General features: G+C 49.2%; 1 protein-coding gene across 3 annotated transcripts in view; it reads left to right on the top strand.

Annotated features, from left to right (window-relative positions):
• The window catches only part of LDB3 (LIM domain binding 3), a 68,658-nt gene extending 41,996 nt beyond the window's left edge, over nt 1–26,662 (top strand). For all 3 annotated transcript variants that reach the window (XM_025396200.1, XM_025396197.1, XM_025396199.1), the window contains 6 exons: nt 1,661–1,806; nt 8,304–8,772; nt 9,964–10,144; nt 10,729–10,849; nt 18,651–18,766; nt 25,778–26,662. In XM_025396200.1, the coding sequence (XP_025251985.1) occupies nt 1,661–1,806; nt 8,304–8,772; nt 9,964–10,144; nt 10,729–10,849; nt 18,651–18,766; nt 25,778–25,867 (1,123 nt within the window). In that variant the 3' untranslated portion in view covers nt 25,868–26,662. The remainder of the gene's footprint in view (nt 1–1,660; nt 1,807–8,303; nt 8,773–9,963; nt 10,145–10,728; nt 10,850–18,650; nt 18,767–25,777) is intronic.
• Nucleotides 26,663–27,937: the final 1,275 nt, after the last annotated feature.

Here is a 27,937-nt window from a genome sequence, read left to right as displayed (position 1 = left end):
TCACGGGGTTGTACTCTGAGCAAATCTACCTCCCCTCCTCACACATGGGCTGGGATGGAGCTGGAGCTGGGGGAGCCCATGGGAGGCAAATGGACCCCCCCAGCCTTTCATGGGAGCATGGCTTCAGAATTTTCAATGGATGCCATAAGCCTCTGCTCCCTTTCCCAGAGCCAGTTCCTGACTCAGGACCTGTAGCTCCTGGGCTGCGGGCAAAGTGTCCTCCACTGATGGAGTCCGGCTAAGACCACTGCCCCTTGGCCCACCCCCATTCCTATGGAAGCCCGGCAACCCTTGGACACTGTCTCTACCTCTTCCATGGAGACCCCTACTCTGCTGATCTCAGCACAGAAATCTATCCAGAGAAGGGCAGGTGGGCCTGGGGAGGGGAGACAATGGCTTCACTCAGCCAGAAACTAGGCAGCTTGACAGGGCAAGTGTGCACAGCCTCCAGGTCTGGGATGTTGGCTACCTGAGGCTCATTTTATCTCCACCTTGTCTGGGACAGCCCCTCAGACCTCTCTGGATCCACTCAGAAGCTTGGTGGTGGGTTCTCATCCCAGGGCCACCCCCTTCTCAGAGCCCCGGAGAGGAAGGCACTCCTCATCCTACAGCTCTGCCCAGCAGGGCCCGGGCCCTTGAGGAACAGACAGAAGGAAGGCAGGAAGCCATGGGGCGGTGGGTGGGGGTGGCAGGCAGGACTCACTTCTCCAGCACCTCCAGCAATAACCCATTTGCCCTGGGTGTGGGCATGTGGTCCCCTTTGAGATCTGAAAGACCAGGGATGTGTTTTGCAAGGTGTTCATTAGTTTTAAATGAAGAAAAGCGTTTTACAAACAAATACAACTGGGGAACGCTGATCAGAGAAGGCTCAAGGCCTGATTCCAGGAAGGCGGCTGGATTCCAGGAGTTCTCGGAGCCTTCAGCTCTCTGGGAGGAGAGGCCAAGCACATACTCTGCTGAGGGTAATGAACTAGGACACTTTTTAAAAAAATCTCTTTGACCCCATTGTCCCAGGGCCACACATGGGGAAAGGTGATTCTAGGCCCCTTGACAACTAACCCAGTTAAAGGAGGACAACAGGAACTCTATGCAGAAAAGGTGTGTGTTGCTGGGGGGAGGGGGTCCTTGAGTGGCAGAGACGGGGTTGGGGGAGCGGCGCGGGTGTCTCCTGACTTCACCTGAGCTCTCCCTGGAGTATCTGTGCCCAGAAACCTGAGACTTTGCTGCTCCTTCCAGCAACAATAGAAAAGAGTAGGCAGAAGAGGCCAGGTGGTCAGGGGCTGAGGTGCCCCACGAGGTCATGGGGGTAGGTAGTTCTGACCAGCACCATCTCTCTCCTCTCCCCTACCTCTGCGCTCTTCCACAGTCCCACCTGGGCAGTCTCTCCCCACGACAGTGAAGGGTCTTCCCGGTGTCCTCCTGTCTGGCTGGTGGCTTTTCTCCCTCTCTCCAGAGGCAGTGGCACTAGCCACCCAAGGAACACTCTCCTCCGCTCTGAGACCCTTATGGTCCTTCCTTCACAGTTTCTGGCAGCTCCCAAGAAATGTCTCTGTCAGGTGTCCTCACAGAGGCTTCTGAAGACCTGGGAGTCAGCCTGCCTTGGCTGCAGGCCCCAGTGGGGGTGTCCTTCTGGGTGTAACCCTTACCCCCTTGGTTCCAGGCCCCAGGCCTCTTCCTACAGCCCAGCAATGGCCGCCTCTTCAGCACCTGCCACTCACACCAGCTACAGTGAGGGCCCCGCCGCCCCTGCACCCAAGCCCCGGGTTGTCACCACTGCCAGCATCCGGCCTTCTGTCTACCAGCCAGGTAAGAGGCAGAGCAGGAGGGGAGGCTGTCTAAAGCCATGGGTGGGTTCCAGGAGTTGCAAGAGCCAAGAGATGGCTCTGGGGTCACATCCCCAGAAGAATGGGAAGCGAGGTCTTGCTATTGAGGCTCCACCCTCCATCCTCCAGTTGTGGGTCAGAATCCTATGGAGCCTGCATCTGGCCTGGGGGAGACAGGTGAGCAAGAAAGTAGTGGATGATTCTAAGGGAGAGCAAAGGAGAACAGAGAAGTCTTCTCTGGACCAGGCCTGGTGGCTTACACTTGGAATCCCAGCACTTTGGGAGGTCAGGGCAGACGGATCACCTGAGGTCGGGAGTTCAAGACCAGCCTGGCCAACATGGCAAAACCCCAACTCTACTAAAGATACAAAAATTAGCCGGGCATGGTGGCACACACCTGTAATCCCAGCTACACGGGAGGCCGAGGTTGCAGTGAGCCCAGACCGCACCATTGCACTCCAGCCTGGGCGACAGAATGAGACTCCCTCTTCTCCGTTTCATGCCAGTGTGCGAGAGTTGGCCGAAGCCATGGGGATACAGAACAGCACAGGTGGAGCCTGGACTCGGGAGCAGGTCCTATCCAGGCGCAGGGAGAGACCCCAGGGAAGTTTTCTCTGCTGCTGGAGCCCAGGAAAATGAGACAGGCACTGAGTCAGGGCGGGCCTTGCTCCGAGGGTTTGGTTCATGAAGCTCGCTGACAGCAGGGTTGAGTGTGGGTGGTCGAAGCGGCTTTTGCCCCAGACAGAGGCCGGTGCCAGGGCCTGCTCTGCTGTCGAAGGCAAAGCGCCTCATCCCTCCAGGCTGTGATGTTCATGGACACCTCGTGTTCTGGAAATGGAATGAAGCACCCAGCACAGCGTCTGTCACACGGGAGGTGCCCTTCTCTGTCCCTAGAGAAGGAGCAAGGACAGACGGTTCTGAGGTGAAAACTCCGCAGGGCGAGGTGGCGTTTTGCAGTAGCGACAAGCCTTAGATGGAGCGGTGGGAAGCGGCTGCCCCTGCGGAGACTGAGGACACAGGGAGGGGAGGCTGGAGAGGAGTTTGGAGGAGAAGCGGCGGGTGGAGGCGAGGCCTTGCCGGGGCGCAAGGAGGACATTTCCGTCTCTTCCCGGGGAGGCGCTTCTGGCACCTTCCGGGGCGGCCGCCGGCTGTCTTCGCCCAGCCCGCCAGGCGGCGTCAGGGCTCCGGGGGCGCGCGGCCGGCCCGCCCTGCGTCTCCTTCCTCCTCCTCCCTGGGCTGAGGCCCAGGAGAGCGAGACGAGCCGGAGCCGCGGGCCCCCGCGCGGTTCCCAGGCCGCGCAGACATTAACTCATTCCTGCCTGCGGGGGGAAGGAGGCGGCCGGGCGGGCGCGCGCTGGAGCCGGCCTGGCCTCCACCTCCCTCTCCGGGAGGCCCCGCTGCCAAGTGGAGTCCGGGGGCGGCTGGCAGGCGCCCCGGACGAAGTGGGGCCTGTGGGCCCAAGCCGCTCTCCGCTCCACTGCCCTCCAGGCTCTTCGGACCTGGGCGTCGGAGAAGGCGGGGAGCCCGCGCGGGACCCGGAGCGCCCCGGACCGCCGCCGCAGCTCCCCCCGGGGCCTCCTCCGGGCCGAGGGCGGTGTTCGCAGGCCGGATCTTATCGCTGGCGCCCGAGGTGGGCGGCCGCTCCCCAGAACACCTGGGGCCCGGGAGGGGGCGGGCGGCGGCGTCGTCACGGGGACCCTGCGCGCGGGCCGGGGACGGCCACGTTGGCCCGCGGGCCGGGCGGCGGCCAGGCGCTCGCGGAGAGCCGGGCCCGGCCCGGAGTGAGTCAGAAATCACCTTGTTTAATTACACATCCCCGAGCCCGCCGAGTGCGATAGGGGCCTTTTGAACTTGCCAATTAGAGATGAAATATCACCTTCTAATTTAGACTGGCTTAATTCCGTCACGCAGAAATAGCAACAGCCCCGGGGCTGCGAGATGGGATATCAGGTCTTTCCTGGCATGACGGCGAGCCAGGCTGAAGGGTGCAGAAGCTGAGGGCGGCGAAGCGCCGCTGCCTGCTCGCCACCGGCCGGGAGTGGGGGTTGCGACGGGGGAACGGAGCTGCCGGGCCGGGCCGGGCCACCCAGGCCGGGAAGGTTCCTTCTCTGGGTGGGTGTAGCCCCCGGCAAGGAAGCCGTCAAATCGGGGTCCAGCTTCTAGTCTGCCTCTGTGAGACCTCTGTGTTACCTCTGTGTTGTGGGGGCTTAGAAAAGGAGGTGGATCCGGGAGTCTGGAAGGCCTTCCAATAGAGGGAAGCGACTGCCAGGCAGGGGGAATAGGGTTAGTATTGCTGGAGGGAGGCAGGAAATGTGGGCCAGGGCCCGATTTACTTGAAAGGGGGCGTACTAAAGCCTGTTTTGCTGCCTGGGGAGTTTCTAAACGGGCATCTGCTGTTGAGTCTGGCAGCCTGAGCTCGTTTCAGCTAAGTAGTTCACCAGCTGGATGACTTGGAAGCAGCCATTTAAGCCCTCCAAGTCTCAATTCCTCATCTGTAAAATGGACTTGCAAATATTATCTGCCTCCTTGAATTGCAGCGAGTAATTACTTGAAATAATGCACGTAAAGGGCCTGGCACGTGGAAACAGTCATTTTGATGAGGACAGCACCACCCAATAGAAAGAAATTTCCTAGTAGCCACATTTTTAAAAAGTAAAAGAAAGCAAGTGAAATTCATTTTAATATATTTTCTTTGACTATATATATTTAAAACATCAGGCCGGACGTGGTGGCTCACGCCAGTAATCCCAGCACTTTGGGAGGCCGAGGCGGGCGGATCACGAGGTCAGGAGATCGAGACCATCCTGGCTAACACGGAGAAACCTCGTCTCTACTAAAAAAAATACAAAAAATTAGCCGGGCATGGTGGCGGGCGCCTGTAGTCCCAGCTACTCGGGAGGCTGAGGCAGGAGGATGGCGTGAACCCGGGAGGCGGAGCTTGCAGTGAGCCGAGATCACACCACTGTACTCCACCTGGGCGACAGAGCGAGACTCCATCTCAAAAAAAAAAAAAAAATTAGCCGAGTGTGGTGGCGGGTGCCTGTAATCCCAGCTACTTGGGAGGCAATGGCAGGAGAATCGCTTGAACCCAGGAGGCAGAGGCGGCTGTGAAGCCAAGATTGTGCCACTTTACTCCAACTTGGGCGACAGAGCAAGGCTCCGTCTCAAAAACAAAACAAAACAAAACAAAAACCCATCTATATATATAATTTCAACATATCAACATAAAATAATTATTAATGTGTCTTCAAAATCTGGTGTGTGTTACACTAACAGTACTTCTCGGTCGGACTAGCCACGTTTCAGCTGCTCATTGGCCATTTAGCACTATGTATTGGACAGCGCAGGATTAGGGCTTATGGTCTTAATCTTTTTTTTTTTTTTTTTTTTTTGAGATGGAGTTTCGCTTTTGTAGCCCAGGCTGGAGTAAAATGGCGCAACCTCAGCTCACTGCAACCTCTGCCTCCTGGGTTCAAGAGATTCTCCTGCCTTAGCCTCCCGAGTCGCTGGATTTACAAAGCGCTCACCACCATGCCCGGCTAATTTTTTTGAATTTTTAGTAGAGATGGGGGTTTCACCATGTTGGCCAGGCTGGTCTCGAACTCCTAACCTCAGGTGATCCACCAGCCTCAGCCTTCCAAAGTGCTGGGATTACAGGAGTGAGCCACCGTGCCCAGCCAATCTTAATCTTTTTTTAGCAGAGAATTGCACTTTAGAAAGAAAGGAAATGTTGCACAGAACCCCCTTACGTATAACAGAGGGATGAAGCTGCTCTGAAGTTGTGCTAGATCACCTCTCCCTGCTCTCTGTTCCTGGTGGCGTTCCTGGAATCACTTCTTCCCCCAGCATTTTGAGATTCTCTGCGAAGTTGTTAGGGAGGGTGACAATACCTCAAATTTGGGCTGTACACATTTATAAAATCCATGCACTATGTCACTCCAGCAGGTCCCCAGCATGCCCTGTGGGGCAGGCAGGGCGTCAGGCATTCCACCACCACTGAATAGACCTCAGTCTCGGGTTATCTGACTTCAAGATGTTCCATTTTCCTTCCCTCCTCTCCCACAACCCCCGGCCCTACCAGTCTAACGGGGCTAGGCTTCCCTAGGTGAGCAGCAGGTCATGAGACAGGCTGACAGTACATGTGACCCTGACACCCATGTTGTCCCCATCCTTGCCATCCTCACTCACATTTAGTGACACACTATGCCAGGTACCAGGCTAAGCTCTTTTATATTTCTTACCTTCCCTTAATCCTCATAATAACCTTGTAAGATGGTAAGAATTAGTATTGCCAGTTTTAGATGAAGAAATTGAGGCCCAGAGAGGTTAAGGAACTTGCCCAAGGACACACAACCAGGAAGTAGTAGAGCTGGGTCCTGCAGCCAGGGCTCTTGGCTATGCTATCAAGACTCCACAGCATGAGGTCTCCTCCATGTTGAAAATGACTCCTCCCTGACATGTTGCACCAAGATTTTCTAGAAATTGGACTCATGATCTTTACAGAGGCAGCTTGGGATGATATAATGAATGGTTTTGGAGATGTATTCCCACTTACTAGCTCTGTCTGAGCCTCAGTGACCTCGAGTGTAAAGGGGGAATAATGTGAAGACCGATTCAGATGACAGATGCTATGTGCCTCATTACCCCTAAAGGAGAGGAAGATTCCTTATGGAGAAGGTATTATCTCTCTCTTTTTTTTTTTTTTTTTTTTGGAGACAGAGTCTCGCTCTGTCGCCCAGGCTGGAGTGCAGTGGTACAATCTCGGCTCACTGCAAGCTCCGCCTCCTGGGTTCACACCATTCTCCTGCCTCAGCCTCCTGAGTAGCTGGGACTACAGGCGCTCGCCACAATGCCTGGCTAATTTTGTGTATTTTTAGTAGAGACGGAGTTTCATGGTGTTAGCCTGAACGGTCTTGATTTCCTGACCTTGTGATCCGCCTGCCTCAGCCTCCCAAAGTGCTGGGATTACAGGCGTGAGCCACCATGCCGGGCCGGTATTATCTTTTGAAGGCCTCACTGGCAGGATGGCTCCGGGGCAGGGCTGTGGAGGGTTTTATCTCTTCTTCCTTCAACAACATGGATGGATCCTATCTACCTGGTCCCTACTCACCCCCAGCACAGGGATTTCCAGGTCATCCAGCTCTGAAGGGTGGGTCACCTGGGAGTGGAAGGTGCAGAGTGGGAGCCACAGGCTGCCCCAGGTGGCCCAGGGGAACCAGGTGGGAAAGAGAGACTGGAGGTGGGGCCAGGGTCTTGGGCCCTAAGAAAAACCTTCCTCTCCAGGTTGAGGCTGGAGTGTGGGGTGGGAGGCAGAGGCAGGGTGTGGGTGTGGGGACTGCCTCAGTGCAGTCCATCCTGCCCAGGCTGAGCTCAGGAATGGGGAGGGAGGCTGTGCCAACATGCTTCCTAGGGTTGGGGGAATGAGGCCTCTTTCCCGAGGAGCAGACTGAAATGAGGTGAGGCTTCTGGAACCTCACTCGCTGGAAGAGGAGGCCAGCTGGATCTTGCGTGCAGGGTACAGCTGGGTCTGCCCTGGCTGGGTGTTGAGAGCCCAGGCTGAAGAGGGCTGTGGGTAAGCAGTTGCAATGCTTTTTCTGTGCTGTGAGCCCAAAACGGTTTTCTGCTCTCAGGGAGTTGGAGGAGGGTGTGGTAGAAGTGAGGCAGTGCATTCTCTTCCCTGTGCTCTGACTGCCTGGACAATCTTTAGACAGTCACTCAGACACACTCTCAGCTTCCACTAAAGCGATGTGGAGGTACAGGGGTCCCCCAGGGCAGCCACGGGCCAAATGAGCAGCTACTTCTGGGCTGTGTCACCCTAGAGTCTCTGCCCAGCACCCTCTGAATGCCTCCTTCAAGATCCCCCCCACCCTAATCAAACCAAGATGGAATTTCCCCCAGTACAAATCAAGCTGAGCTGTTTTTCAAGAAAGTAATTGTAGCTAAACCTGAAACGTGAACCTGAAAACCCAGGTCACCTGCTTTGTCCTGAGGGCTGACCTAGGTCCAGGTTCAGCAAACTCATGCTAAGGATGGTATTTCAGATGTCAAATCACTGGTCAGAGTGCAACTGAAAGCATCGTGCAGTCAAGGGCGAGCTGATCCACTCCCACCCCTTCCCGCCCAGGTACCCCCACCCCCACTCCCCGTCTTCTGCAGGCCTTGGACAGTCAAGGCCTGGCGGAGCCCCACCCTGCACAGCTGCAGATATTTATAGCCATGTCCCTTTTCCAGCCCATGTCGAGGGCTCTGCTGTGCTTGCTCTCTAGCTCTCTGGAAGCCCTGCTGAGAATTCAAATCTGGGCCATCAAGAAGTTCAGGAACAAGTCTCCCAAAAAAACTGAAATTGTATGCTCTAATGTTAAAGCCGCCTTTTCCTTTTCTCTGGCTGGGAGTGAGGGGAACTGGGAAGAATGAATTCCTGACACACCTTTCTTGGGGTTTTTGTTTTGTTTTGTTTTGTTTTGTTTTTGGCTTTTGCAGTGCCTGCATCTACCTACAGCCCGTCCCCAGGGGCCAATTACAGTCCCACTCCCTACACTCCCTCGCCTACCCCTGCCTACACCCCCTCACCTGCCCCTGCCTATACCCCCTCACCTGCCCCTGCCTATACCCCCTCGCCTGCCCCTGCCTACACTCCATCCCCAGCACTAGCCTATACCCCTTCGCCTGCTCCCAACTATAACCCCGCACCCTCGGCGGCCTATAGCGGGGGCCCTGTGGAGCCTGCTAGCCGTCCCCCCTGGGTGACAGATGACAGCTTCTCCCAGAAGTTTGCCCCGGGCAAGAGCACCACTTCCATCAGCAAGCAGACCCTGCCCCGGGGGGGCCCAGCCTACACCCCGGCGGGTCCACAGGTGTCACCACTTGCCAGGGGGACCGTCCAGAGGGCTGAGCGCTTCCCAGCCAGCAGCCGGACTCCACTCTGCGGCCACTGCAACAACGTCATCCGGTATGGTCCAGCTGTGCCCCTGCATTGGGGCACTGGAAGGGCGTGTGTGAGGGGTTCTTGTCCACAGTCTGAGCCCTGGTAGGGAGAGATGGGGGTAGGAGGCAGGTGTAGGGAGAAAGGCTCGGGTCCTTCTGGCTTGCCCTCTGGTCTGACCTCTCTGAGCCTTAGCTGCCATACTTGTGTGACACCCACTCCCCCAGGGAGCTGGGAGGTTGGCATGAGGTATGTGGGTGAAGCTCCAGCAGGGTGCCTGGTGCCAGGAACTCTCCCTTGGGCTAAGGTTGAGTTCTGGGAATCACCAGACTTGTCAGTAGGTTTACGGGGCATGTTGTAAGACAGTGTGGGTTTTGACCCAGTTTTCCTTTAGGGTTGCTTCTGGGTCTTTCCACAGATAGGCCTGGGCTGCTCAGGGAGTTGGTGGGCATCTGCCAGACTAAAATGAAAACAAGTGATTTCACACTTAGAAGCCATGGACCATGGGTGCTGTTGTTTGAATACAGTATGTTTGTATGCATGTGTGGTGTGAGCTTATATGCATGAAAAATACACTTTTATTTAAAACTAAGGTAATACATATTCATTAGTGAAGAATTAGAAAACACAGAAAAATAAAAATTAGAATATAAAGAAATGTCCTTGTAGTCCCACTGTTCTGACTGCTAACCTGGAGCTAGACAATACAGGTTTGTATCCTGGGTCTACCACTTACTAGCCCTATGGCCTTAAACAAGTTGTTCAAACTCTGTGTGCCTCAGTTTCCCTATCTAAAAATGGGTATTATAATAGTACCTACTTCGTAGGATTGTTGTGACAATTAAGCAAGTTAATAAATGCAAAAGTCTCTTGACTAGAACCTGACACACAGTAATCACTTAATAAATGTTAGCCATCAGCATCATCATTATTGGATATCTTACTATCATTATCAGTGGTCAACTGAATTCTATGATATGTTTACCCAGTCCCCTATTGGTAGATGTTTGAGTTGCTTCCTGGTTTTCTTTATTGTAAGTGATGCAACAATGATCACCTTTCTGCATGGAGCTTTCTCTGAATTTCACATTACTTCATCAGAACAGTCACAAAAGTCAGAGTTATTGGGTAAAAGTATAAACAGTGTTGGGGTTCTTGAAATACCTAGTTCCAAGTTCTGGGGGCTGCCTTACTGGGTGCCATTCTCTGCTTCCCCAGGGGCCCATTTCTGGTAGCCATGGGCCGTTCTTGGCACCCTGAGGAGTTCAACTGTGCCTACTGCAAGAGTTCCCTGGCAGATGTGTGCTTTGTGGAAGAGCAGAACAACGTTTACTGTGAGCGATGTTATGAGCAGTTCTTTGCCCCACTCTGTGCCAAGTGCAACACCAAAATTATGGGGGTAAGTGGACAGCCTCCCTTTCCTCTGACCCACGTCTCTTCCCCAGCCCTTCCCCAAGATCATGGGGTCCCATTAGGAAGCCAAGAAGTTGCTGGTAACAGAGAGAAAGCAACTCCATTTTTATCCTGAAAGGGAATTGGTTTGCCACCAATAAACTTGGGGATAAATGAACTTGATGCAAGAGATGATTGTGCGCCTGTACCACACAGCTTGAAGTGGTGGTGGAACTTCTGCAAAGCAAGTGATTGCTTCATAACCTGACTTTACCACTCACCAGAATGTGGCCTTGACCCTCAATGCCTCTTTGGTAAATGACAGTAATAAGCAGTACCTCCTCCCAGGTTTAATGGGAGGATTAAGCATCACAGTTTATGTAAGAATGCACAAGACCTGGCACCCAGCTGGAGAGTGACAACCCCTTCTCTGCCGCCCCTGGGTCTTTCTTCAGAGTGACCGAGGCCTGCATCCTGAGCTCTCCTGCCCTATTCCCCAGTAGGATGCTCGGGCAGTGGCCGGAGCCTGGTGGGGTAGTCAAGCCCGCTCCCTTTCTGCTTTCTGTCCTGAGCTCAGGCTCTTTCCCCCAGGAAGTGATGCATGCCTTGAGACAGACATGGCACACCACCTGCTTCGTCTGTGCGGCCTGCAAGAAGCCTTTCGGAAACAGCCTCTTCCACATGGAAGATGGGGAGCCCTACTGCGAGAAAGGTAGGAACACTTTGATGGCATGCGGGGAGGCCCTGCAGACTGGGAGAAAGGGGCAGGCACAGGGAACTAACTCCTGCCTAATCCATTCACATCCAGCCACCCAGAGGCCTTTATTTCTGGAAGAAACCTTTGTTTTTGTTTTTAATGGTAGAATCATGCTAATATCACACAAAGGAAGTTAACTATCTCCCCTGCCCATATGGTTGTAGCTTTGGGGAGAGTGAGGTGCAGAGTCTATAGCTTATTTTATGCATCAAATATGTGGATCTGGTTGGGTAGGTGGCTCACACCTTAATCCCAGCACTTTGGGAGGCCGAGGCAGAAGAATTGCTTGAGCCCAGGAGTTTGAAACCAGCAACATAGCAAGACCCAGTCTTTGCAAAAAATATAAACATTAGCCAGGTGTAGTGGTGCGTGCTTGTAGTCCCAGCTACTCAGGAGGCTGAAGTGGGAGGATCATTTGAGTCCAGGAGTTCAAGTCTGCAGTAACCTGTGATAGCACCATTGTATTCAACCTAGGCAACAGAGTAGGATCCTGTATCTCAAAAAAAAAAAAAAAAAAAAAAAATGTAGCTCACAAGTTGCCATCTTATGACCACTTGGGAAACCTTTCAGGTTATTTTGATTTGGAGACCACAAGGTCTATTCTGAAAAGGCCTTGGCTATGGACTTTGTCCTTCATTCTATTCCTGGTTCCACTTCGGGCTGCTTTGTAATCCTGAGCAAGTTAGTAACGTTCTCTGAGCCTTACTTTCCTAATCTGTAAACACCCGCCTTAGAGAACCGTGGTGAGGATTACACCAGAGAAGGCATGTAGAGCATCAAATATGCGAGACCCCTTCCTCTGCCCCTATGATATTTATCAGACTTTGATGTTCCTTCAGATTCCTGTAATCTCACTGAGTGAATTCAGAGTTTCTCTGTACCCCCAAAATGCTATATGTTATGTTAAAATGCCGAGTAAATTATTGTAAATTCAGGAGACAAAGCACGTCATTAGATAGGTGGGAGTCAGTCACTCATTTATTCAGAGACTTTCCCCTTCAGACCTTTCTGAAGCAGATTCCAGAAAAGGTAACACAGACATGAAGGCTAAGACAGTAGAACCAGAAAATCAGAGGTGGTAAAAGCAAGCATGCCGATTATGAAGAATAACAGAGCTGCAGGGACTAACCAGGTAACAAATTTGAGGGCAAAAAGAGAAACACAGTAAGTTAGTTTACTTTAAAACCAGAAAAGAGAAAACATTCAGTTCCTCAAGGGAAAAAGCAAAACAAAATTAAAACTTCTTTCCCCGACTGTGAATTAGAAAATAAAAGTCTTGGCCTGGCGCGGTGGCTCACGCCTGTAATCTCAGCACTTTGAGAGGCCAAGGCGGGCAAATCACCTGAGGTCAGGAGTTCAAGACCAGCCTGACCAACACGGTGAAACCCCGTCTCTACAAAAATAGCCAGGCATGATGGCGGGTGTCTGTAATCCCAGCTACCTGGGAGGCCGAGATGGGAGAATCGTTTGAACCCGGGAGGCAGAGGTTGCAGTGAGCTGAGATACTGCCATTTCACTCCAGCCTGGGCGACACAGTGAGACTTCATCTGAAAAAAAAATAAAAAAAAGAAAGAAAAGAAACGTCTTGGGTTCTTGTACTAGTGAATGCCCTTCCCAGCTCTGAAGTTAACTGAATGACCTGAAACATGCCACTTAGTTACTCCGTGCCTCAGTTTCTATATCTGTAAAAGGGAGAAGATAACACCAGTCCTTTCGTTTCTTATGAGCATATGATATTGATTGGTAGTTAAAGAAAGTGCTGTTATGCTTATACAGATTGCTAGTATTCTTCTACTAAAAGCATTATAACAGCCGGGCGCGGTGGCTCAAGCCTGTAATCCCAGCACTTTGGGAGGCAGAGACGGGTGGATCACGAGGTCAGGAGATCGAGACCATCCTGGCTAACACGGTGAAACCCCATCTCTACTAAAAAAAATACAAAACACTAGCCGGGCGAGGTGGCGGGCACCTGTAGTCCCAGCTACTCGGGAGGCTGAGGCAGGAGAATGGTGTAAACCTGGGAGGCGGAGCTTGCAGTGAGCTGAGATCCGGCCACTGCACTCCAGCCTGGGCGACAGAGCGAGACTCTGTCTCAAAAAAACAAACAAACAAAAAAAAAATTTCTTCTGCCAAAAACCCTAAATCAAGCTCAATGTTCAACAGATCCTTAGAGCAGGGGCNAAAAAAAAAAAAAAAAAAAAAAAGCATTATAACTTCTATTATTTGAGATAAGCCTCAATTTGTGTCTGAGGCTTTTGAAAGAATGATAGATTTCCATTATCACTGCTGCCCCTTGTCATAGCAACTCCCCCAAAAAGATTCTCAAAAATGATGTTTTGAGTAAGAAGATCCAGGAAGAAGATGGTCTAGTGTTAACAGAAGACAGTGAGGAAGTAGATTTACCTTCAGACCTAGGTACCTGGAGAGACCCAGACTCGAATCCCGCATGGGCCACTTCCAGGCTGAATGGCGATGGGCAAATTATTTACCCCTTCTGAGTCTCCATTTCCTCCTCCGTTGTCCAGGCTGGAGTGCAGTGGCACAATCATGGCTTACTGCAACCTTGTCCTCCTGGGCTCAGTTGATCCTCCCACCTAATCCTGTAGCTGGGACTTCAGACATCTGCCACCATGCCTAGCCAATTTTCATAATTTTTTGTAGAGATGAGGTCTTGCTATGTTGCCCAGGCTGGTCTTGAAATCCAGGGCTCAAGCAATCCTCCTGCCTTGGCCTCCCAAAGTGTTGGGATTACAGGCATGAGCCACCATGCCTATTTTTGATTTTGTTCTATTTTTGATTTTGTAAGGAACCTCTTACTGTTTTCCATAACGGCTGCACTGTGTTACAAACTCATTAACAGAGTACAAAGGTTCCAATTTCTCTGGTAGCCTTGCAAACACTTGTTATTTTCTGTTTTTTTTAAAATAGTAGTTATCCTAATGGGTATGAGGTGAAACTTCATTTTTATGTCTTGTCATTTTAATCAACAATTTGGAAGAAGACACAGAAGGGAGTCCTGTCAAATCTGCATATTGAGCCAGAATGATAGGGTCTAGGCTGAAAAATGCTTCAGCTGGCTGCAAAGATAAGCTGACAACTGCATATAAGGAAGAGAGGTAGGAGGGTCAGCCCTTCACAGATGAACCTGCACCTGGGCAGTTCCCAAACCTGGCATCACGGTCACCTAGGGAACTTAACAAACTAGAGAGAAAATAGATTTTTCAGACCTACCTCAGACCCACAGAAGCAGCATTTCATAGGGTGCCCCACCCTACCCAGGTGTTTCAGTTAGGTGTGGGAATCAGAAGTGTTTCTCGAAGTGTGGTCCCAGCACCAGCAGCAACATCACCTGAGAACTTGTTAGAAATGCAGATCTTCAGGCCCCACCCCAGATCTGGTGAATTAGAAACTCTAGAGGGGAGCCTGGCACCCTGTGTTTCAACAAACCCTCCATGTGCTTCTGACGTTTGGGAATCATTGCTCTAGAAGAGTACTAAGCCCCTTTTCAACACAGAGCACCCGCAATTTGATGGATGGAAATCCTTTTACAATAGCAATAAAATCCATTAAATGCGAGGGTAGTAATTCAGCTTGGGACAAGAGAGAGTCAAAGAAAATTAGAAAGACTTAAAGAGAGAAATAAAGGAAGGAATAAATAAATGAGCTAGATTATGCTCCTTGTGGAAAATGCCCATGCACAGACTTTATTTGGTACCAGCAATGTTCTCCTTTTGTAGAAACGAGTGAAGAAAAATGCCAACTTAAAAAATATATATATTAGGATCAGACCCGTGCTACCAAATTTTAAAACAAAGTGACAATTCTCCAAATCATACGGAATCGAATTTAAAACAGAAAAATTAATCAGTGGGCAAGACAAGGCATTCCAGAAGTAAATTCGAGCCTTTTTTTTTTTTTTTTTTTTTTTTTTTGGAGACAGAGTCTCGCTGTGTTGCTCAGGTTGGAGTATAGTGGCGCGATCTTGACTCACTGCCACCTCCGCCTTCCGGGTTCAAGCAGTTCTCTGCCTCAGCCTCCCAAATAGCTGGCATTACAGGTTCCTGCCACCAAGCCTGGCCAATTTTTGTATTATTAGTAGAGACAGGGTTTCACCATCTTGGCCAGGCTGGTCTTGAACTCCTGACCTCGTGATCTACCCGCCTCGGCCTCCCATAGTGCTGGGATTACAGGCATGAGCCACCGCACCTGGCCAATTCAAGCCACTTTAATAGCTTAATCTGTGAAAAGCCAGTAAGAGAAGGAATCACTATTTAATTAGTTGTTTGAACCATTTAATTTAATTTTTATATTTATTTAAATATGGAACACAGCCCGGCTTGGTGGCTCACGCCTGTAATCATAGTACTTTAGGAGGCCAAGGCAGGAGGACCCCTTGAGCCCAGGAGTTTAAGACCAGCTTGGACAATATAGGGAAACCCCGTTTCTGGAAGAAAAAAAAATTGAAGTAGCTGACCGTGGTGGTGCACACCTGTGGTCCCAGCTGCTCAGGAACCTGAGGTGGGAGCATAGTTTGAGCCCAGGAAGTTGAGGTTGCAGTGAACTGTGACCATATCATTGCATTCCATCCTGGGTGACGGAGCAAGACTTTATCTAAAAAAAAAAAAAAAAAAGGAGGTGATGAATGAATGGATAGGATACATGGATAAATGGAGGAGGGAAGCCCAGAGAAAGCCTTCAGCAAGGCCATCTCATCACTCTTGGTTGGGGTAGGCAGGGGATGAAGACTTCCTTGAAGTACAGTCTAGCACAAAAGATTGCAGAGATTCTCTCAGGTACAGAAAGTGGGGATGGTTTTCTAAGCCCAGGGCCTGGTTTACACAGAGACATGGAGGTGTAAGAGAAAGTCCAGGGCACCATGAGACCACCTGGGAGTGATAAGAAAGAAGTCGTAAGTGGGGTGAAGGACTAGTTCTCAGGTGGAGACGAGTCAGCCCATACCACATAGTAGTAAGTTCCTGCAGAGCACAGAGTGAACTGCAACCTGTGCTGTTAACTTTCTAAAGGAAGCAGAACAATGTTTTCTTTTTTTTTTTTTTTTTGAGACGGAGTCTTGCTCTGTCGCCCAGACTGGAGTGCAGTGGCTGGATCTCGGCTCACTGAAAGCTCCGCCTCCTGGGTTCACGCCATTCTCCTGCCTCAGCCTCCCGAGTAGCTGGGACTACAGGCGCCCACCACCACGCCTGGCTAATTTTTTGTATTTTTAGTAGAGACGGGGTTTCACCATGTTAGCCAGGATGGTCTCGATCTCCTGACCTCGTGATCCGCCCGCCTCAGCCTCCCAAAGTGCTGGGATTACAGGCGTGAGCCACCGTGCCCGGCCGTATGATGTTTTCTTAGCTCTGGCAAGGCAATGCATTTCTGCCTACTAAAGAAATTAAGTGTTCCATCAGAGAGGATTGATGGACCAGGATACATAAGAGCATTTGCATGACAAGCTACAATTAGGCACAAAAGGGGAAGCTGTATATTGGAAAACATATGCGAGAGATAAGTGTAACTGATCAAAGCTCAATGGCAGGCCGATAAGTAGCTGGAGACAGCGTAAAACCATGGAAGTAGGATGAACATTGGAGTCCATCAGGACTGGGGCTGCTCCTTATGACTTATGTGATGGAACCTCTTCAGTCAGTTTCCTCCCCTTTAAAATGGGAATACTAGGCCAGGCGCAGTGGCTCATGCCTGTAATCCCAGCACTTTGGGAGACCAAGGTGGGTGGATCACTTGAGGTCAGGAGTTCAAGACCAGCCTGGCCAATATGGTGAAACCCCATCTCTATTGAAAATACAAAAATTAGCTAGGCGTGGTAGCACGTGCCTGTAATCCCAGCTACTTGGGAGGCTGAGGCAGGAGAATTGCTTGAACCTGGGAGGCAGAGGTTGCAGCGAGCTGAGATTGTGCCACTGTACTCCAGCCTAGGTGACAGAGTGAGAGTCTGCTTTCAAAAAATAAAGAAATAGGCTGGGCACGGTGGCTCACACCTGTAATCCCAGCACTTTGGTAGGCCGAGGCGGGCGGATCACAAGGTCAAGAGATCGAGACCATCCTGGCCATAATGGTGAAGCCCCGTTTCTACTAAAAATACAGAAAAAAATTAGCTGGGTGTGGTGGCACATGCCTGTCCTCCCAGCTACTCGGGAGGTTGAGGCAGGAGAATTGCTTGAACTCGGGTGGTGGAGGTTGCAATGAGCCAAGATCATGCCACTGCACTCCAACCTGGTGACAGAGCAAGACTCCATCACAAAAATAAATAAATAAATAAATAAATAAATAAAGAATATTATCTCTTCACAGAGATGTCATGAGGATTAAACAAGAGGCACAATGGCACTCAAATCATGGTTCCCTTCCCTCCTTGCTTCAGTTACGAAGACTTTCAAAATAAGAGCCAACATTTTTGAGTGCTTGTGCCAAATACTTCACTTACATTATCTTATTTAATCCACTCAAAACCCCAAGAGTTCAGTACAATAATTATTCCCATTATATAGATAAGTAAGTTGAGACCTTGAGAAGTTAGGTGACTTACCCCAGGTTTGAATGTTTCTTAGTAGAGTTGGGATTTGAACTTAGCTCTTCCTTTATTCAGAGTCCAATTTTGTAACCCCCATGGCACACTGGCACTCAGTAAGACGTGGTCTAAGACAATGAATGGACATACTGTCCACAAGAAGAACAGGAAATTACTTAAGAAGAAGCCAACTGTAGAAGAGTTGTGGAGGAATGCGTACACCTCTCAGGAGGGATGAAGGCTTTGTAAATGGGATGGAGCTTTTCTAGAATAATCTAGAGATGTTCTACAGCCAGTGTGGTAGAACTGTAGCCCCTTTGGGCCAGAGAGGACAGCTGCCCTGGTGAAGGAGCACAGAACCTGACCCACTGTGCCTCAGCTGTGGGATGCTGGCTGGGCCCTTCACCTCTTTGAGTCTCAATTTTCTCATACACAAAACAAAACAAAAAGATAATAATAGTTCAATCTCTGAGGGATTTTGTGATCAGACTCATTCACTGATTAACTGATTAATTGGTTAATGCGTTCATTCCCTATGTATGTTTTGGATATTGACTGTGTGTCAGTCATTGTGCTGGGAGTGCAAAGAAAGCTAAGATGTAGTCCCTGACATTGAGATACTTGTAAATAACATCATCCATGTGAAAATGCTTGGTAAATTGCAAAGCATCATATAAATAATACTTAATAGCATTATCTCCTTGGTTGGGGGTAGGGAAGGAGGAGGAGGACATGCCCCAATAAAATAGTTAAAATAGTCTTTATAGTAGTAAAAACTTGTTGTCAACACAAATGCCCCATGACAGAAGAATGGCCAAGCAAAGAACATTCCATAACTCTTAAATACGTTGGACCCTCATTCTTCCAAAGTAAGCATAGCCGTTTGGAAACGTGGATTGTTTTCTCTTTGGGGCTTGATCTGTTTGGTCTATTAGAGGTGACAGAAGCAGAGGAGACAATCTCCCTGCAGAATGTTAATGACAGTTCCAGAAAGTGTTTGCAAATCAAACTAGCATGAGATGGTGTCTAAGCCTGGGTCTGAACATCAGTGCAATGATTGGAAAATGGAAAACTATCAGTCATGTAACTGAGTATTTCATCTGTGAGATTACAAACAACCAATCAGATTTCACCCCCTGCCCCTGCCCACTGATTTGGGGGTTGTCTTGGCTTTGGGTCCCCACTGCCCTACTGGGTGCGTGGTCTTCACTCTGCTTTTCATTTCAGACTACATCAATCTGTTCAGCACCAAGTGTCACGGCTGTGATTTCCCCGTGGAGGCCGGCGACAAGTTTATTGAAGCCCTGGGCCACACCTGGCATGACACCTGCTTCATTTGCGCAGTATGTCTCTAGCTTGGGGCTCTGGCTTTCTGAGAAGAGGCAGGAGGGAGGAAGTGGGAACCAGATGACCACCCTCTACATCCCTTGCCATGCTAGCTTTCTGACATCCTGATCATTTTTAAAAGCTGGCAAACACCATGATGCCTCGATACATCACAGTCGAACAAAGTTTCATTCCTAATAATTATTTATAAGCCAGTGTGGCTTTGTTACTTTCCATTTCGTTAAAGACAACAGAGTGTCCCAGGGTTTGGCAAACCAGCGGCTTGTCTCACCAGCAGTGTTGTCAGTGGGCAAGAGCAGCAGATGATGCTTGGCTTTGAGAGGGGCAGTTGACTTCCCATGGTTATATGTCACTTCAGATATGATGGAGTGACTTGAGGGTTTTCCCCTCCAAATTGTTACCCCAAGCACTAGATTGGAGCTGACTAATCCTATGAAAAGCTGAGACAGGGTTTCTCTTGGTAGAACCTTTGGAAAGCAAGACTGAGTATCATTTTATTTTCCTAAGTGGTCCTTTCTTGATATATAGCTGCCAGGAGATAAGCCCTGGATTAACTATTAATTGTGTGCTACTTATTTCTGCTGAACAGCTGCGTCACTTTTAGTATGAGACTGGCATTTTCCTTCTGAAGGTTTTGGGTTGGGGTGGGCACATGATGGTGTGCCTACAGGCATTTAGACTCTGAGGGAGAGGTAGGAAACAGTCATCCCTGAGAAAGCCCCCTAATGTCAATCTGTTATTGACTAATCTTGATTTGATTTTTTTTTTTTTTTTGCAATGGAGTTTCTGCTCCTGTTGCCCAGGCTGGAGTGCAGTAGAGCGATCTCGGCTCACTGCAACCTCTGCCTCCTGGGTTCAAGCAATTCTTCTGCCTCAGCCTCCCGAGTAGCTGGGACTACAGGCACACACCACCATGCCTGGCTAATTTTGTGTATTTTTAGTAGAGAGGGGATTTCACCATGTTGGCCAGGCTGGTCTCAAACTCCTGACCTCAGGTGATCCACCCGCCTCAGCCTCCCAAAGTTGTGGGAATACAGGTGTGAGCCACCGCGCCTGGCTGATTTGGGAAAATTAAGACACCCCTACTATTTTTTTTAACCAGAGTTTCTCAAGGTAAATTTTGGAAATGTATGAAATACCTGTACAGTTTTTACTTGAATAATTTTTATAGACTTATGACATAGGATGACCCTAGTCATCAAGTTTATGGACATATGCTTTCGGTTCTACACTTTGCTTCCATACCCTGCCATCTGTGGGACGCACTGTATTCACTCTGTGTGTTGGTTTGCTAGGGCTGCCTTGACAAATTACTGCAAACTGATGGCTCAAACAACAGAAATGAATGCTTTCACAGTTCAGGAGGCCAGAAGTCCTATATCAAGGTGCTGACAGGAGGCCATACTCTCTCTCCGAGCTTCTAGTGGTTGCCAGCAATCCTTGGCATTTCTTGGCTTGCAGCTGTGTAACTCCAATCCCTGCCTCCATTATCACAAGGCTGTCTCCCCTCTGTGTGTGTGTCTTCACATGACATTCTCTTCTGAGTGTGTCTGTCTCTGTGTGGTTCTCCTCTTTTTTTTTTTTTTTTTTTTTTTGAGATGGAGTCTTGCTCTGTCACCCAGGCTGGAGTGCAGTGGCGCGATCTCCACTCACTGCAAGCTCCGCTTTTTTTTTTTTTTTGAGACGGAGTTTCACTGTTGTTGCCCAGGCTGGGGTACAATGGCACGATCTTGGCTCACTCCTAACTCTGCCTTCTGGCATGTGAATTTTGTGGAATGCAGTTCAACCCCTTAACGCTCTGATTTTCCAGCTCTTTGAACAGATTCTCTAGTTATCTTTTAGGGTGTTTAAAATACATCCCCTCCAAAAAGAGACAATGGTGTAAATATACTGGCTTTGGGGTTGTCCCCTGCAAAGTTATAGCTCCCCTGTGTCAGGCACAGCACAGGGCTCTCTGAACCTTACATTCAAGCCATGACTTGTCTAGTCCTGAGGCACTGCCTGCACATCTGGTTACCCAACTTCTGGAAGGATCCAAGAGACCTGGGGAAGGTCCAGGAAGACAGTGGCACAGAAGGCCTGTTTTCCACGGGCGGGCTGATGAGAGGTCTGTGTCACATGCAGAGGGAATTGTGGCAAAGGTGAGTGTGGGTCTGCTCCTGCAAGCCTCGCAATTTCAGCTGAGTCACAACAGCAAAAGTCCAAGAGAGAGACCAGAAGAAGCCGTAAAGCTTGGGGTGGCTCAGGCTGATATTACAAATAAGTTCCAGAGAGTGAAGTCCAGCCTGTGAGAGGCCCATAGCACTGCCCTTTGGAGGATCAGCATGGAGATCGTTAGGTCTCCCTCCAAACCAGCCTGCATGGTACTCACTGCCCTGTCAACATATAGTGAAGTGGAACATGGTTGTTTTTTTTTTTTTTGTGAGACAGAGTCTTGCTCTGTCGCTCAGGCTGGAGTGCAGTGGCACGATCTCAGCTCACTGCTACCTCCACCTCCCAGGTTCAAGCAATTCTCTGCCTCAGCCTCCTGAGTAGCTGGGATTACAGGCGCCCACCACCAGGCCTGACTAATTTTTGTATTTTTAGTAGAGATGGGGTTTCACCATCTTGGCCAGGCTGGTCTTATGAGCCACCCACCTCAACCTCCCAAAGTGCTGGGATTACAGGTGTGAGCCACTGCACCCAGCTGGAACGTAGTTTTAACATTGGGAAGAAACCTTTTGATTGGAAAACTTTGAGGGACATGAGGGATTTTTTTTTTTTTGGTCCTCTTTCTGTCACTTCATATTTCCAAATCACTTTTGATGAGCATGTATTTTCCTGTAACTTCCAAAAACTTAGTAAGAGAAAGATCTGGAGTAGCTCTCCCAGCTGATGTGCTGTTTTCTCACCAGTGAGATCTCAGATAGCACATTTTTAGACTAACTCAGTGTACCAAATATTCCTGGCATTTGGGGAATACAAGAGTGTCCCAGAACAAGTCTCTACCTTGACGGAATCTAGAATCTTGAAAGGCGAACAAAGCAACAGATGTGAGCAATTCAAAAGTAGAACAGGACAGTACCCCTCAAGTCCAAAGCATATAAAGTGAAGGCTGGGAGCCTGAGAAGTGCAGTGTGAGTCAGGGTGAAAGTTAAGCTTCTGTCTGGCACTGACACTTGAGTTCCAATGGAAAGGGTCTGACTTTTTTTTTTTTTTTTTTTTTTTGAGACGGAGTCTCGCTCTGTCGCCCAGGCTGGAGTGCAGTGGCACGATCTCAGCTCACTGCAAGCTCCGCCTCCCGGGTTCACGCCGTTCTCCTGCCTCAGCCTCCCGAGTAGCTGGGACTACAGGCGCCCGCCACCTCGCCCGGCTAGTTTTTTGTATTTTTTTTTAGTAGAGACAGGGTTTCACTGTGTTAGCCAGGATGGTCTTGATCTCCTGACCTCGTGATCCGCCCGTCTCGGCCTCCCAAAGTGCTGGGATTACAGGCTTGAGCCACCATGCCCGGCCGGGTCTGACCTTAGTGGAGGAAAAATGTCTTACCAATCCTTCTTTTGCTCTAAGTCTTGCCCTTCCCTACTGGTGTGGGTATCAGGAGCGGATGGGCAGTGGTATAACTTTTGTAGGCAGTCCTAGGGGCTGCTGCAGCTGGCCTAGTTTATTACCCTAACTCTGCTGGGACCTGCGGTCAGCACTGTTCATGGTCACCACCCCTTTATAGCCAGGCCCTGATGTCACCCAGCCACAGAGCCTGGGGGTTAGACCATCCCTGTTGTCCCCTATGCTGGGTGGGCAGGAGGCCTCCTCCACCATGAAGCACCTTGCATCAAGAAGACACTGGGCACAACTCCCTGTGAGGGTTCCCACCCTCAGCCCCATCTCACCTATGAGCCATATTTGAGGTTCTGTCCCTTTCTCATTTGTTGGTCTTCAGTCCCTGGACACCTTCTCTCCCCAGCCTGACTCATCCCGAAGTTCTCACAAGCAACCAGCATTGTCCCAGACCAGGTAGGGTCTCCCAGCCACAGCTGCAGTCACTGACAGGCTGACTCACTCCAGAGCTGCCTTTCTGTCTTCCTTAAAGCCCATTCTCACCAGTTAGATCTTGGGTGTCCATCTTTTTGCATTAGTCTTTAAATTGCCACCAGCAGCTTGAGGCCTCCACACAAGCCTGGTTATACTCAGCATCACTGCATCCACCTGGGATGTTTTCAAACACTTTTGCAGCTCATTGGCTCCCAGGACCCACTGGAAGCCCTGTGTGATCCTAGGTATAATGTCCCCAACTGGACCATCAGAGCCTTGCACATGGGGCCAGCGTGGTGCCCTTTTCCTTTCCAACTCTCTTGGACTGGATACATGCACATTGCCCCAAGCTCAACTCTGGAGGGTGATTTCTGTTTCCTTGGGGGATACCTGTATGTGGGGACTCCACCTGCACTCCTCCTGATGTCAGTGTCCTGGAGATGGCTCCCAATTCTGCCCCCCAGCAGGGATCTTCACTGCCCTCTCCTAGGCTGGGACCCATGCCAGCCAATGTGACTTCCTGGCAGACTCTGACATACTGGCATATTGCCAACCCAGGGCCTAGCTTACATACTAGTAGTCTGACAAACTCAGAGGGCTACCTCCATACAAACCCATGAACCCAGAACAATTTCAAATAAACACAGCCCCTTTCTGTTATGGGGTAGGGGAAAAATTAGCATAGAACTGGAGTCTTATAGACCTGGACAGAGATTCCCAGCCCTACAACTTACTAGGTCTGCGACTTAAGAAAGACATAGGCGCCCTCTGAGCTCCAGTTTTTTCATTTGTGAAGTGGGAGAAAGGCATACCTACCTTGTAAGGTTTTCATGAGAATTAAATGAGCTGCTGTATATAGTGTTTGGCATCCTGCTTGGTCCATGGTAGCCCCCACAAATATTAGTTCTCTTCCTCAGACTATACTCTATGTTGTCATCATGGGGATATAGAATTTCATCTCTTGGGCTGGGCACGGTGGCTTATGCCTGTAATCCCAGCACTTTGGGAGGCCGAGGCAGGTGGATTGCTTGAGGTCAGGAGCTCGAGATCAGCCTGGCCAACATGGTGAAACCCTGTCTCTATTAAACTACCAAAAAAAAAAAAAAAAAAAATGGCTGGATGTGGTGGTGGGTGCCTGTAATCCCAGCTACTAGGGAGGCTGAAGCAGGAGAATTGCTTGAACCTGGGAGGTGGAGGTTGCAGTGAGCCGAGATCACACCATTGCACTCCAGCCTGGGTGACAGAGTAAGACTCCATCTCAAAAAAAAAAAAAAAAAAGAAAACAAAAAAGAATTTCATCTCTTTTGTTTTTTGTATATTTCTCTGCATACTTTTCCATATCTTTTTTTTTTTTTTTTTTTTGAGACAGCGTCTCACTTTGTCGTCCAGACTGGGGTACAGTGGTGCAATCTTGGCTCACTGCAACCTCGGACTCCCGGGTTCAAGCGATTCTCCTGCCTCAGCCTCCTGAGTAGCTGGGATTACCGGCACGCACCACCACACCCGGCTAATTTTGTATTTTTAGTAGAGATGAGGTTTCACCATGTTGGTCATGCTGATCTCAAACTCCTGATCTTGTGGTCCTCCTGCCTTGGCCTCCCAAAGTGCTGGGATTACAGGCATGAGCCACCGTGCCTGGCCCATATCTATCTTTTTAAATGGTGGCATTCCATTGGAAAAATACACCTTGAAAATTTACTGAATCATCTCCCTATTGAGAGAAATTTTAGTAGTTTTCAGTTTCTAGTTGAGCACAGGTTGCTTTCTTATTCTGCAGAGTTGGTTCTGCAGGATAAATTCTCTAGCATGGCATTACTGGGTTATAGGGTAGGCACATCTCAGTGGTTCTTGTTCAACATGGCCAGATTCCCTATGGAACACTGAGCTCACTCGTGTGTCTCCAGCAGTCCACCAGTAGGCCTTGTTCCTTTTTGGCATTGCTGATTTTTGATTGAATACTTTGTGGTTTTTTTTTTAAGCTTTTTGGCTAGAGGCATGTTAGGTTAAAGGTGACAAGCCATTGAGGTTTTCTTGTTTTATTTGTCTTGCTAGATTAATAGGTGTCTAGTGGTATCTCAGGGCAGTTTTTCTTATAATATTTTTTAACTAATCTTCTTTTTTTTTTTTTTTGGTAGAGACAGAGGCTCACTATGTTGCCCAGGCTGGTCTCAAACACCTGGCCTCAAAAAATCCTCCTGCCTCAGCCTCCCAAAGCATAGGGATTATAGGCATGAGCTACTGCGCCTGGCATCAGGGCAGTTTTAATTTGCTTTTTCTTTAATTATTAGTGAGTACAATCTTCTCTGATGTGTTTGTTAGTTTACTATTTTCTTTAGATGTGAATCCTCTCTGTGGTATATTGACTTGTGAACTTGCATTGACTCTTTATACATTTTGGATAGCATGAATTGGTCAGCTTCATAGTGTGTATTTTCTCTATTCCATTAGATTTAATTAATTTCATTTGATTTTATTCTGTGTTCTTCAAGAATCTTAGTTTTTACATAGTCCAACTCATGTACTCTGCTTCTGTCGTTAAGAATTCATAATGGGAGAAATAGGCTGTTGCCTTTTCTCTGCAATGCATGGGGCAAGGCTTTTTCCTTCTTTCTTTCTTTCTTTGTTTTAGACAGAGTCTTACTCTGTTGCCCAGGCTGGAGTGCAGTGGCACAATCACAGCTCACTGCAACCTCTCTCTCCCAGGTTCAAGAGATTCTTCTGCCTCAACCTTCCCGAGTAGCTGGGATTACAGGCGCAAGCCAACGTGCCCCTGGCTAATTTTTATATTTTGTATTTAGTAGAGATGGAGTTTCGCCATGTTGGCCAGGCTGGTCTCAGACTCCTGACCTCAAGTGATCTGCCCTCCTTGGCCTCCCAAAGTGCTGGGATTACAGGACTGAGCCACCGCACCTGGCCAGGGCTTTTTCTTAAAAGAGCGATTGAAATCTGCTCATGTCCCCCGCCACATGGGTCTCACGCACGTCTGTTCTCTGTTCCAGGTCTGCCATGTGAATCTGGAGGGGCAGCCGTTCTACTCCAAGAAGGACAGACCCCTGTGCAAGAAGCACGCACACACCATCAACTTGTAGGCGACTGAGGCCGCCTGTGCTGATGAGGCCCAGAGCTGCTCCTGCTGCTGGCAACAAAGGATTCGGGAGGCTGATGTTTCTTCTGAGGGTAACAGGGAGAGAGAGGAAGCAACTGAGCCCTTTGGAAGTATAATTTTAGGTTTTTTCTTCTGTACACAAATCGTGTATTTGCATAGTTCAGACTAGGAGCCAAATGAAGACTCAAAACCAAGCTAGTTATTAATCTAAGACTGGAATTGTGCTTTAGACATTTAGAGCAGAATTCCAAGAACTCAAAAGTGAAAAGCAACAAGCAGCTTTCCCAAAGCGATACACTTCCTGCGGTCACCAGAGGAGGACAGAGCTCAGAGCAGCTGTGGAGAATCTGAAGCATTCTGTGGAGTTCTTAAGCGCTCCCCTGGCAAACAAATTGAAGTGCCAAACAGCGCTCGCTGCAGGGTATTTTTAGAGTCATAGCTGAGAGCTTGTTAGCTAAGACCCATTGGGCTTTCCTCACCAAAAAAGGAAGTGTTATTCCATTACTAGCGTCATGGAGCTACCTCTGCGCATCAGACTTCAGACCTTGAACAAACTTGAAACATTCTAATGGGAGCCCGGACGTCCAAAGAGATGTCTTCTGGGAGCCACTGGGCAATTGCCAGGGCTCCAGGAAGGGCTCTGGCTCAGGTTGCAGACAGCTGAGAAAAGATGGCCCTGTCAGCCACCCTCTCTCAGTCTGAAACATCCAATGTCCCCAGAAGGCTTAGCTCCTTTTTGAATTGTGATGGGAAAGTAGAATTGGGTTTTTCCAGTTTTGCTCTGTGGTGTGTGAGAGATTTTTTAAAGGCTCTGGGTTGTCTTTGGCCTTTGTTTAGCTTTAAGCGTTTGTTAGTATGAGTGTCCAGTCGTGTGCATGAATTTCACCCCAACCTGTGACTGCTCACTTACAATGTCTCCCCCAGTACCCTCCATCTCAAATAGGCTTGGTGGCCTGTGGAAAAGAAGAGAGACAGAGAGACAGTGTCTGAAACAGGATGGCAGAATAGGCTCACATGCCCAAACTCTGGGTGGGGAAGAGAAAACTTACTTTCTGCCACCCTCAGTAAGAACACAAGAGGAGGCAGGACCTCCCACCTTCAGGTCTGCACCATCCATTTCAAATGTTCCTTAAAATGCAGCACACTGAGTTTGTACAACTGTGTTAGCTGCTGGAAGGAACAGATGCACTGATATATATGCATTTGCTGTTTTGGCCAATATTTTGACAATGTATGGGTTGAGTTGATCTAGCTATTATTTAAGTATTTATTGAAGTAGAGGGGCCTTCAAACTACTTTATGATACTAGTGATAGTTTGAGTTAGGTAAGCATCTTAAAGCTGTTTGGTGATAAATAAGGCAGTTTAGATTCTGTGGTTGGAAATAGTGTAGTCACTTTCGTCTTTAGGAAGCCCTGATAATATGCTCATCGAAAACATGGCATTGATGCAGGCAGTTTGCATGAATGTTTCTCACTTGAGCACGCTATTTAGGCTGTCTTCCAACTCACTCTATTCTGCTCTTACTCCTGTTTTGGATTTTTCTCTTTGCACGTTTGAAATATTTTATGGGAATGTATTAGAACTCTTTTCTTCTAAGGACTGAGACTTCCAGGGGACTGCCATCTTACCTGAGTGTCTCCTCTCCATTAGGGAGAAGGAAGCAGCTAGCTGTGTCCCTAGCTGCAGGAAGCCCCTATTTTTTTCCAAGCAGGAAGCCACCAATCTCCCCCAGGGAGCACCAGGGAGGGACATGGATGTGCTCATCTGCTGGGACTGCCTGGAGATTTGTCAGGAGTTGCAGACAAATACCTTGGAGCATTCTGTTATTTTTGGAAAGTTCAAATAGGCCGGGACAAGGAGGTTGCTGACTGTACTGACAGGCCCTAAGTCGTTTTCTCTGAAAACTGTCTATTCAATTGTCAGGGACTGGTCTTCAGGAAAGAAAGAAAGAAAAAAAACGTTCCCTAGAATTCAGTTTCCAAAATCTCTTTTTAAAGGTTTTACACACACACGCACACACACACACACGATCATTAAAAAGTATATGATCA

This window comes from Theropithecus gelada, chromosome 9 (assembly GCF_003255815.1).
Source record: "Theropithecus gelada isolate Dixy chromosome 9, Tgel_1.0, whole genome shotgun sequence".
In the NCBI taxonomy this organism is placed as follows: domain Eukaryota; kingdom Metazoa; phylum Chordata; class Mammalia; order Primates; family Cercopithecidae; genus Theropithecus; species Theropithecus gelada.
This window is presented reverse-complemented; position numbering and strand designations above follow the sequence as displayed.